At 39.9% G+C, this 12,851-nt stretch overlaps 2 protein-coding genes across 3 annotated transcripts in view; both read left to right on the top strand.

The window, feature by feature from the left end:
• Nucleotides 1-12,851, top strand: part of LOC117148396 — a 45,043-nt gene that overhangs the window by 11,274 nt on the left and 20,918 nt on the right. The gene's annotated exons all lie outside the window — the stretch shown is intronic.
• On the top strand, nt 11,652-12,298 carry LOC117147065. Its single transcript, XM_033313824.1, has 2 exons — nt 11,652-11,677; nt 11,923-12,298. The coding sequence occupies exons 1-2, from the start codon at nt 11,652-11,654 to the stop codon at nt 12,296-12,298; spliced, it is 402 nt and encodes a 133-aa protein (XP_033169715.1).

Here is a 12,851-nt window from a genome sequence, read left to right as displayed (position 1 = left end):
TGAGATATTATCCTGAATTCCATGCAGATCCTTTTCCATCCTGCAGATGCGGCTGTGGCATCAGTGCTGCTGGTGGTACTTATTAAATAAGCCCGCGACATGGCCTTCATGTTGGGCCTAAGTGTTCCCCAAATGCGCGATGGATTTAGGCCTGCAAACGCACTTCGATGGGCCTAAGCCAATTTCCCGCATAGCACAGTGGTTTTAAAGCTATGAAAATTGTTGTGCAGGAAATAGCCTTAGTCATGTATAAGGAAATAAAATGAATGCTAGGGAAAATCAACTTAGAGAAAAGTACTGAAATAATTTTAAATACTTATTAGAAAACTGAAATATTAGCAATCTTACTTGCTGAATGATGTCCTTTGGCCCACTGTATCCTTGGCGTAAATGGAGGAGGCACGCTGCCATTGCCATTTTGAGTTCGATACAAGCGCCCCCCCCCCCCCTTCGACGCCACCCATGTTTGTGCCGCTCGAGATGTTGTCAGCTTAAGTGCTTCATTTGAGGCGCCATGAAATATGCAACAGGCCGCCCAAGTGGGCTGCCGACTGAGCAGAATGAGCATGCACGTCCTCTCTGGGCCTCCTAATCCAGCTGCTCCTCCCGCTGCTCCCATCCTTCTGCTCCGCGACAGACGACTGCATCCCATCAGGACCATCAGGAGCATCAGAAGCACGAGGACAGCAGACTGACAGAATGGCAGGCTGTCTTAAATTGTCCCGCCTCTAATGCCTCGGAATCAACTTCTATTCTGTCCTCACTTCCGCTCCCAAGGGCTCGATATTGATATGCTTGACGCACTTTGGGGCTGCCAGGACCTGCCATAATTCCCCATCAAATATGCTCCAGCTGAAAGACATTCGAAAATTATGCATGTCCGCTGAATGAATGTACGCAGCTGCCTGCAAAGTGTGTGGTCGTTTTTCAGCCAGAAGTGTTTAAATAGAAAATACATTTGGATATCAAATAATGTGCTTGTTTAATATCGGCTTTCAGTATTTGCGTGTAACTTAAGCCGCCAGTAATTACTAGCATAGCACTAAAGGTAAATAAATATTTTCGGCTGGGCTACGTTTACATACCCTAATTATTTTAATTAGTTACTCAAGCGAAAGAATCTCCCTAATTATAAAACTTAATCCATTAGACATTTTTGCGTTCTGGTACTTGGGAATAATCCTTTGACTTGACTTTATTATTAAATGTTTTCCGCGGCAAACGAAATAATTTTCTTTTCAGCTGGTTTTCATTTGTGTGACGATTTCATTTGCGCCTCGCAAGGCTTTTGGTGACATTTAAATATAAATGAAAAAGGTACGCATACGTCACGTTGTGGCTATGTCTGTGTGTGAGTGTGTGTGTGGGGTGGGCGGTGAGAAGGATGGGGGTGTGGCGGTTAGGCCATAAGGGTTTTGCACAGAGACATCTGCATATTGCCATTGTGACAGGCATGGAGTCGTGAAAGCCAAGCCGTCCTCTTATTTCTTTCACATGTGGAAAAAGTTAAAATATACACACGCACACATATACATATACACATATGTATATAGTATGTTTCCAAGGAAAAGCGGAAGGAGGATGGAGAAAGAAGAGGGCGGTAGGTCCTGCAATTTAGCGCGACAACAATGGCGGCCAGGTGGCGCCATCATCTTCTCCCGTTCCCAAATTTCATCTCCTTTTTCGGTGATGTAGGCATACAAATGCCGGAATTCGTATGTGAACTGTGAACTTGTGTATTTTTATTTTTATTGTGTTGTTTTGCTGTGTCGTATAATTAAAAACACACACAGTGAGCACAGCCAAAAACAGCGAGATGTGAAAGCCGGGAAAAAAGTGGTTACGAATTAAATATTTATGTGTACAATTAGTAGTTGAAAACAATTCCTGACAATTGAAAAAACAAGCAGTGGGAAAGGTCCAGCATGAAAAAGTTAAACAAAGTGCTAGCTTTACTCTTACATTTTATTTTTGTAAAGCCGCAAAAATTGTCTTTCACCGAATAGAACTAAGTTGAAGTTAATTCATGTTTTTAAGGGTTTACATTTCAAGTTAAGAGGTTTTTTTGCGACTTAAGTAAAGAAAGAGTATGAATAAATTAAATCAGAAATCCAAGAGCGTTCTAAATTTAATGCTTGTAATAAAGCACACAGATTGTTATTTCCGCCCTTAAGCCTATTATTTGTCACAGAAATAGCAGCACACCACATCGTTCCTTTTTTATTTTTTGCCCCCCCTTCTCCAACACGCACACACACATAGAGTGTTGCCCCAAATGGACCACAAAAGCAATCTCATCATCGACACTTTTTGCTATTTATTTTCATTATCCTTGCTCGCAGTTCCTCGCACTAATCAAATGACTGGGAAAAAAACAGTGAAACAGCAACGCCAGTCGGCAGTCGGCTGAGGAACATAATCAACGACAACAAAGTCGAAATTGAAATCAAATTGCTAAAGAGAGAGCAAGGCGAAGGCGGTAGGACATTGTGGGTGGTGCTCGATGGTCCTGGCAGGGGGTGGTCCTGGCTTACGGGTGGCAATTGTGGGTGGTTACTTTCGCCACCCACACGACGGCATGAAAGAATGAAACTGGAGCATTGCAGCAACAACAGCCAAGCAGCATCATTAAAATGCAATGCATCAACGCGCGATTGTCTGTGTGACAGTAGTGGCTATGTGTGTGTGTGTGTGCCTATGTGTGTGTGTGTGGCTATGTGTGTTGATATTGTTGTGTCCATTATTATTTCCCATGGGCTCTGACACGGCACTCATAATTAAACGCATTTTGTATTTAATTACGTGGTGGTAACAAAAGCCTAGTATACGGCAATAGTTCCAGCCAGGATTCCGGGACTCGAGCATTTTGGAACCAGAATCCAGGATCCGCCATTTCATTGCACCACATTTTACATAATCGTTTTTGGATTCGAGCAAAGCCCTCAAAGGGCTTAGTGCTCCGCAACAATTCGCCGGCACAGTGGGTGAGCGGGCGAAAGCCAAAATGCTGCCAAGCGGAAGCTGTCCAAAAAAAGGCTCAGCCTGTCAGCCAGTAACCAGGAAACAGGAAACAGGACCTAGGACCTAGGACCTTTCCGACGTCGCCAGGACAACAGCAGCAGCATCAGCAGCAGCAGCGGAATGATGAGTTGAGCAGAGTGGCAATGAATTGGACTTAGTCTGGCAATTAAAGGCGCTGCCAAGTGTGCTATGAAAATGTTATAGCATTGCATATCCTGGCGCTTCGTCCTTTTCGGGCTTCCAAAGCAGCTGGTCGGCAAATTAAAGTTCATACTTAGGTGTACTTCCACATCATGATTTCTTTTGTTGAGCAAGTGGTTAGGGATCCTTCGTATTTTTGACTTAGGCTTAGGTCATAAAGATTCCTTCCCTGCCAATAAAAGTTATTAGCCATTTTCGCATGGGCGTTCAACTCTATTTAGCTCACGGCTCCTCGGGCATTTGTCATTAGGATTTTTATGATGTATATTGAAATAATTCCGGCATACTAAATGTATCTGAGCATTCTAATTGCCATTTTAAGACACTATCTTTAATTATTTCATTTAAAGTGCATCCACATGATATTCCTTTTAAATTATTACTATCATTCAGATTGCTAATTGTGTAATTAATTGGTGCTCTGAGTGCGTTGCAGTTGAGATTAAAATCAGTCAGCCAACTCCTGGCTCTATCCGTTATCCTTAATCCTTATCCTTGGGGTCTCACCTGCTGCACACTCACATGCAAACACTCGCTGTATGTGCTAACTTGGTGGATGTAATGATAGCGCCGAGTATTTTAACACGAGTGCTAACATAATTAGCCCTTAATCATAGTCAACATGTTTGCGTAGGTGTTTCCCCCATGGGAATGCAGTAATCGCGCAACGCCCTTCTGGAATTATTTTACCTGCAGTGAAGCTTAAATTAACACAAAACAAAATCATTTTATTCAAATGTGATTTATACTTTCGTAGGTAACCAAAACTAAATTGATCCGTGTACCATGGTCAACTTTCCGAAAATTCGGCAAATACTCAAAATTTTCCAAGGGAATTTTTACAATAACTTGTCTAAAAATTGTCGTATAGCAAAGAGAATAACGAATAATGAAAAGAAAATGTTTGTCAATTTTCGCATTTTTTGTTATAATAATTTTCGAAAAATTAGAAAATTCTAGAATTTCCAAACTTGAATGCAAATCGATTGGGATTTAAAAAACAAACTCAACGAGGTATGACATTCCGTATTTGGGTCATTATTTTCAATGTTTTGATCAAAATACTGATTATTTTATTGACAAAAAATCTGGAAAACTATTTTTGGCAAAAAACTCAATTTTCAAGTTGCCCTTTTTGGCTATAACTTGACTAAAAATGGTCAGACAGCAAAAAGAATTACCAATTTATACTCCTAATAACCAATACTAACCACACATTTCGCTTTTAAAGGGATTTGGTAAAGTTAATTTTTGGCCAAATTTTCGCATTTTTTGTAAGGGGTACCATCATCAAAATTTGCCAAAAATTGAAAAATCCTAGAATTCCCAAACTTGAATGCAAATCGATTGGGACTTAAATAACGAAGTCAACGAGGTATGACATTCCGTATTTGGGTCATTATTTTCAATGTTTTGATCAAAATACTGATTATTTTATTGACAAAAAATCTGGAAAACTATTTTTGGCAAAAAACTCAATTTTCAAGTTGCCCTTTTTGGCTATAACTTGACTAAAAATGGTCAGACAGCAAAAAGAATTACCAATTTATACTCCTAATAACCAATACTAACCACACATTTCGCTTTTAAAGGGATTTGGTAAAGTTAATTTTTGGCCAAATTTTCGCATTTTTTGTAAGGGGTACCATCATCAAAATTTGCCAAAAATTGAAAAATCCTAGAATTCCCAAACTTGAATGCAAATCGATTGGGACTTAAATAACGAAGTCAACGAGGTATGACATTCCGTATTTGGGTCATTATTTTCAATGTTTTGATCAAAATACTGATTATTTTATTGACAAAAAATCTGGAAAACTATTTTTGGCAAAAAACTCAATTTTCAAGTTGCCCTTTTTGGCTATAACTTGACTAAAAATGGTCAGACAGCAAAAAGAATTACCAATTTATACTCCTAATAACCAATACTAACCACACATTTCGCTTTTAAAGGGATTTGGTAAAGTTAATTTTTGGCCAAATTTTCGCATTTTTTGTAAGGGGTACCATCATCAAAATTTGCCAAAAATTCAAAAATCCTAGAATTTCCAAATTTGAATGCAAATCGATTGGGATTTAAAAAACAAACTCAACGAGGTATGACATTCCGGATTTGGGTCAATCTTTCAATGTTTTGATCAAAATACCAAATATTTTTTTCACAAAAAAAATGGGAAACTATTTTTGGCAAAAAAATCAATTTTCAAGTTGGCTATTTTGGCTATAACTTGACTAAAAATGGTAACAGAGCAAAAATAAGTACAATTTTATACTCCTTGTAACCAATACTAACCACTTAAACTGATTTGGTAAAATTAATTTCTGTCAAAATTTTCGCATTTTTTGTAAGGAGTTTGAAAAAAATTGAAAAATCATTAAAATTAGCAAAAATGAAAAAGAAGTTAAATATAAAAATTGTATTGCCAATTGACTGGAATTCTAATTACGAGTTCAACGAGGTATTATATGCTGTATTTAAACCCGTATTTCCAAAGATTTTGTCAGAGTACTGATTCATTTTAGTTAGAAAATCAGGAAATCCCTTAGTGTCGGCCGATGACATGGGTAAACTAATAAAACCCTGCACACACTAAGCGTTCCACATACGCCCTGTGGCCCAATGGCAAAGTAAATATGTCCGAAAGCCGCAAAGAATGAACCTAATTGGAATTTAAATCAAAAGATAAACTAATTTGGCGCGAAACACAGACCTCGCCTGCTATCCGAGTTCCCAGGACCCTTACCCTGCCACTTCAATCATGCTTGAAGCACAATTTAAGGCGCGTGAATTATGCATGCTATGCGAAACAGACCTCCGTTCGTGAGTCCTGGATTTGGGTCAGAGAAACAAAATCAATAGCTCGCTGCTTGAGGGCTGTAAAAACGTGAAAAAAAGTGAGAGAAAAAAAATGGCAACGACGACGGCAGGTGAATTCCTGTTTGGCCAGGCTCACGAACACACCTCGCAAATCGTTTTCATTTATGTGTCGTTATTTGAGCCATTTCTCAAATCAATTTTCAATTTGTATTCATAGCAAATTAGACGCGCGACAGGAGCGGAATGCAATTGCCTTTGCTCGAAAATGTGCTGTCGAACTAACGCAAAATTCTCGCCGGGGCGTTAAACTCGGCCCGCATTCAAGCCATAGGCGTAAGTTAATTTACTTGGCAGGACCCTTCGACTGACCCTTATGGCCGTTGCTTTTCGCAAACCGAAAGCCGAATAGTAGCAAAAGAAATGGAAAAGTAACCAACGAAAATGAATGCAAACATGAAACGAAATCAACACAAAGAACTCGTACGAAAGGGTAGGGAACACAAGGGGTATAAAGCAGAGCTCGTTTTTGCTTTTTCTTACACTTAAAAAAAAAAACTAAATTAAGTCGCATTATTGGAAATGGTTGTCAAACAAGTAACATATGTGTTCTGAAATATTATTTTAACAATTTAAAATTTTTGACAGGAAATATAAGGCATATTTAAATATATTCTTATATATAGTTTTGTTTAAGTGTTTACCACGTTAGCATTTCACAAGGAGTCCAAGTTTAGCCCATGGGAAGCAATGCCTTTGAGCCGTGTAGAGGTTTTGAGTTTTTCGTTTCGACTAGATGACCAATTTTAATGAAATGCTCGTTAGTTGGCGAAGTATAAAGCATTTGAAGTTCCATTAAACGTCCCCAAGCATTCCTTAAACATGCCGAACAATTGATGTGGTAGCATCACTTGTTCTTTTTAGGGACTATTACTAATTACTTTTAGTGTGCGCTATTATTTATAACCCAGTCCAAACTAATCTATTAACGTAAAAAGTACTAACTCAAACTCGACTAAAACAAACAAGCAGACTCTGCCGCAGGATAAAATTCTGCAGAAGAGAGCGCACGAAAAAAAGCCACGACTTTTAATGGCTTTTCGAAAACTCAGAGACTCCGTAGCGAGTGTATTAGAGAGCGCTGCCTACCACTCGCCCTTTCTTTTTTTGCTTTTTAGCGTTTTTGGTTTAACGCAAACAAAACAAAACGCAAAGCAAACACACTACCCCGAAAAAGGAGGGCACGCATCTGTATTTGTATGTAGATATAAAAACTTCAAAGCACACACACTTAACGTGCTCAGACACGCACTGGTACACACACACACAAACAACATGGCCAACATGGCGAACCTGGCGGGCGGAAGCGGAAACGAAGAAGAAGAGAGGAGAAAGCGTGGCAAAGAGAGAGGCGGTGAGCGAGGGCGCGGTGGCGGCTACTTGATGTTGCTGCCACAGATTTTGTTACACTTTGCTCTTGGCTAAGCGTTTGCTAAGCTGTCGGGGGGGCGTGGCGGGGCGGTGTGCTGATTTTCCAGGGGGGGAGGGGGAGGTATGGCCACGAAGGGGCGTTATCCAGGACACGTGCCGCTGCATTCGATGCGTGACAATCGCCGGGTCAGCGCCCAACTGAAGTGCAAATTGGGTTAGCATCGAATGATTTTTGCGAATCATTTCATGTCATCGTGCATATCAATATATATATAATATATATGCATACATATATCCAGCCCCTTTTTCTCTGTTTGCGGTATCCTTTTCATGGTTAAAGTGTGACAGATTGAGTCCGTTATTTGTTCGGCACATTTTAGAGGTTTTTTTATTGTCACCAGTTTACAAGCGACAATTAAATTGTTATGCGGTTTTACATTTGTTGACAGGATTGAATTGGCAACTGTTTTTATTTATTGATGGCTGTTTCTTTTGCCGTAATTTTTTGCACTGCTTTAAATTCATTTTTTCCACTTCCGATAGATGATTTAACTGACATCCAGTGCGTATTGCCTTTACCATTTTACATTCATATTAAACACTCGAGAGAGCTTTGCTTTAAGCGTGACATTGGTCCAAAATATTGTGTGGAAGTTTGGTAACATTAGCTTAGTGAAAAGCCTGACAAATCTCCAAGGTAAACGATGGTTTCTCCTCCTGCATTTTTTCTTTGCTTCGAGAAATGAAATGTAACCAAGCTGATGGAAAGTCTAATTGCAAACCACAACACACAAAACAGTCGACTTTGTCGTTTTTCAAAGCTGTTTCTAAGTTGTTGGCACACATTCTGCCTTTTCCAAAGAACTTCTACCGCGGTAAACTTCCAACTTCGAACCGAAAAGCCTGAAGGCCCTTTTTCAGACAAACACACACACAGGGACACAAACACCGGAAGACAGGATGCGACATCCTGCACACATACACACACGTATAGCCGTGTGTACACAGCTGCGGCTCATTTGATCGCCGGGTTTTGGCCAATTGACGAAGGACTTTGTGCGTAAATATTTTCCAAAATGTTTGCTAATTTGACTTGAGCCACCCCTTGCATTTACTCCCGCATCCTTTGCCCAGTCCGTCAGCTGTTCAGACAGCTACCCGGTGCCATTTGTTTTTCCAAGGCCAGGCGAAAAAGTTGACAAAACTGGGAGGTTGGCGAGTTTCGGCCTCTGGGCGGCCAAACATAATTAAACCGGAAGCACCCGGCTGGCGGGATGAGACTCTCTTGGGACTATTGCCTACTTATGCGGGCAGGACAATCTAATCAATATGCGCATTATATGCCTCGAATCAGATTAAATCGATGGCTAGTACGGTGAAACTAGTTTGTTTAACCACAATAAAAATGTCTTCCAGAGCGGATAGCCTTTTTAATACTACAATTAACTACTAATTAAGTATGCCTTTCAAGTTTATATTAAACAGTAAACAAAACTGGTTTCAACGCTTGAAGAGCATACCAAAAACTTCTATAAGTAATTACGAACTTATCTTTTGAGAGTGTTTAGGTCAAGTGTTATTAAAATGCATCAAATTTCGGACCACTGACAACCTGTTAACTAAGTTAAATGGCCAGAACCTGATGTAAATCAATAATGTGTAGAGCTCGCCAGAATTCTGGCCAAGTTCAAGTGCTGAAAAACTTTCGCTCTCATTTGTTGGCCGTTGGCAATTGGCAGTTGGCAGTTTCGTACTCGTTTTGGCGATAAACGGGGCAACTGTCGTTAAATATACATGAGGGCGCCAGGCTAACGCATAAATTGCCATTTAATGAGTGCGTATATGCGTGTGTGAGTGAGTGTGAGTAAGGGGGTGTCTGTGGGTGAGCAAGCAACATGTATACAATCGGACTCCATTACCGGGAAATTCGCTTTGTGGCCCGAAGTCTTTCAGCTTGGCTAACAAGTTTGTTCCATTTTCTGTGGCGGCTGGCATTTTTAGTTATTAATAAACAGAGTGTCGCACACAGGGGCATGTGCCACACACTCGTTTAGGTTCACATCAATATTTACTCTGGCCAAGTAATTGATAGCTTATTGATTTACATGCACGAGAACTACCTTTCTTTCGTTCATACTTTTTTTTTTTCTTAATTTCCATACGTTTTCTCTGGGAAAACCCACTCTCTCTTATTTTTCCATAAAGGTTGCAAGCCTTCACCGGAATACCCATATATGTACGAACTCCTCTTCTTTGTGGCATTCAAATGGAAGAAGGTATCCTCAAAGATAGATGGTAGATCTAGAATGGTGTACGTTTGCTTATAGATGAATGCAGTACTTTGAATCGATTCTTGCTAAACGTAATAATCTGAAGAAAATATGAGTACATATTTATTTCAATATTAAAGACGACTTCTACGGTGCGAAATTGGGGTGATTTCGATTTTAGAGACACTGGATTTTAATAAAAGGATTAATTTGTGGCTTCGGGATACTTACGTTTGTTCAAACTCACATTCAGTCATCTTGAATTCCGTCACCAGCAGCTGTCAACAAACAAGCCAGCCAGGAGTCCTATATTTTTATCAGTAGGCCACAGAATAAACAGGATGAAGTGGGAGGGGATGGCCAGGAGTCAGGGGATGTCGACCAAGTGGGCGGGGCAGGAGACAGCTGACTGATTAAGGCGCAATTGGAAGCTGTCTCAGCTGCTGATGATGATGGGTTTTGCCAGTTGCCGCAAAATACTCGTACAAAAATCCCCCAAAGCCACTAACACACATACACACACTTATACACACTTCCTGCTCAAATCCACTTCTCAATTCCTCCGACCAAGAAGCTGCCCTGGGCTCAGAACTCATTAAATTACAATAAAAATAATATCGCACAGACACAAACACACACACACATACGCACAGTCAAGGCAAAAGGACACACCGGAAATACACATAAATCTCGACATAAGAATCCTTGAGAAAGAATTTCGGTAAATCGTAGTCGAGGGCGGGAATAAACATTTAAGGTTGAAAGCCACGTCACCAGAAAGTAATTTAATAGCTCACAATTATTCTCATTTTTCCAGTCAAAATTCACTTATTATTGTACCACTTTGTTATATTTTGCAATACTGAAACATTAATATTCATGTTCTTTATTTTATGCGTTCGAAAAAAATCACTGAGGTTGAGGGTAAATGGTGGATAATACAAAGAGTTCCTGGAAGCGGGGGAATTAAATTAAATTTCAGTATCTGCTCGCTTATTGAGGCCACTGTGCAAATATTCATGAAAACAAAAAGCGCCATCAAGTTGTTCCACGAATCTCGACAGCGGTTGCATATTTGAAATAATTTATAAAATGAGCGGATGTGAAAACCCCAAACAAACGTGTCAATTTAATTTGGACTTTTTACGCTTATTCCCCAATGTGTAAATACCCCTCATAAATATCATTTGTTAATATTGAACAATAGAGTCAATCGAATGCGGTAACAAAATAACAATACAAACTGCAAATACGTTTCAGCAAATAATTATATTATTTGCTCATATTTACCGGTAAACATGTACTTATTTATTTTGATTAAATTAAAAGGCCTGTGGTCAACTGTAAATTTAATGTACAAAATGCCAAGTTATCCAATGTCCTGTGTATTGAACGAATGTCCTCCGACATTTTGCCAAATCGAAACCAGAAAAAAACTCGAAGTTTAGATCCTTTCTGATCCCTATACCCGCATGCCAGGCTTCTATTAACTGCCAAGATTAACGAAATGCTACCAAATATGCTGCAAATATGTAAAAATGAACGAAATGAAAACACCATTTAACATTTTTGTACAAAGCCAAACAAGCGAAAAGAGCGACAGGAGTAAAAGAAAAAGAGCAAAAAACTTTCCACTTTATGAGGCATTAAAATAAAATGTCGTAAAAAGTGAAATGGCATAAAACCGGGACCAAATCATGAACGCGAACAAAACAAAAAAAAAAGAACCAGACTGCATCAATAGACAGCAACATACAAGGGGCCAAAGTAAACAAACAAACAAATAAACAGTCGTGCAAACAAAGAAAACAAACAGATGTATAATACTAAAAAACACTAAATATATATACACCCCAGCCGTTTAAGGCAATAAAAACTCGAACTGCGCTCACACCGAAATCAAATGAAACGAAATGAAATACGCTCATCAGATGTCCAGGTACACAGTTGAGATATGTACATATATAAATAGATATATATATATTCCCCAAAACCCATATATATCCATTTTGGCAGCGTACATATGTAATGCACACGTGTATAACCAACTTTCTGTCATTTCTTCACCTCCGACGTGTCCGACTTTTGCTCTCTGCTCCTGTTCCTGCTCCTCCTCCCACTGACGATGATGATGATTCCCATGATGATTATGATACACTGATGATATTTTATTGCCCAACGAAGTCCAAACAGCAGTAGCATCCACATAAACACCAACCACAAGCGCCAGAATCGCTTCACACAGTTAATGGACCGCCTGCCCCTGGGAGGGCTCAGTCCAAGCTCGGCCAAACTGGGCACACCGGGGGCGCCACAAGGCCACAACCAGAACCAGTACCAGTACCAGTACCAGAATCAGAGCCCGAATCCGAGTCCGAATCAGTATCAAAATCAAAAGCAAGCATCAATGTCCTCGTCGCTGAGCAGCCTGAATCCCAGCAGTTCGCAGCTGGAGGTGACTTCTGCTGGCGACAATCTTCGCCGCTCCGTGAGCTTTCTCAGCGAGGAGCTGTTCCTGGACGTGGAGACCGGCGAGGAGTTCCATGATCCGCACAGGTAGTTGGTCCTTCAGTAAACAACATACCAACTAACACACGCACACACCCCAACCAACACTCACACACACACACACACACTTGCAAACGCGAACGCCTGCTGCACAGATGCTGCTTGGGCCACTCGGGCGCATACTTAATGTCCTGCTAAGCAGCAAGGAGCAGCATAATAAAGGAAAAAACAATAAAAACGGCGAGCTAAATATTCAGCTGCCAAGTGGATGGCCATGCACTGACAAAAAACAACAGGAGTTCGAAATTTAAATACCGTAATTGTTTGTTAAAAGGTCCTCAAAAATTTAATGACCATGTTTTTATGACAGAATATATTTAATAGTTTTCCGTTTCACTGTCTTCATAATTTGTTTATTGTCTCATACTAACATAACAAAAGAATCTCTTTTAATTCAAAAAAAACTCTCCTCGATTAAATATAAGATGTTAAATTACAAATTTCACTTATGTCCTTTATCGCCGTGCAGAAATCAGAGGCGATGTTACCTTAAGTAGTAAAATCTGATCCAGAATGCTGTGCTAGGCATGTTTAATGAGTAAATA

This window comes from Drosophila mauritiana, chromosome X, assembly GCF_004382145.1.
Source record: "Drosophila mauritiana strain mau12 chromosome X, ASM438214v1, whole genome shotgun sequence".
Taxonomy (NCBI): domain Eukaryota; kingdom Metazoa; phylum Arthropoda; class Insecta; order Diptera; family Drosophilidae; genus Drosophila; species Drosophila mauritiana.
This window is presented reverse-complemented; position numbering and strand designations above follow the sequence as displayed.

Coding starts and splice junctions, on each gene's coding strand:
- LOC117147065 (XM_033313824.1), top strand. CDS start 11,652: ATGAAATACGCTCATCAGATGTCCAG. Junction 11,678..11,922: donor TACGCTCATCAGATGTCCAG/GTACACAGTTGA, acceptor TGCCCAACGAAG/TCCAAACAGCAGTAGCATCC.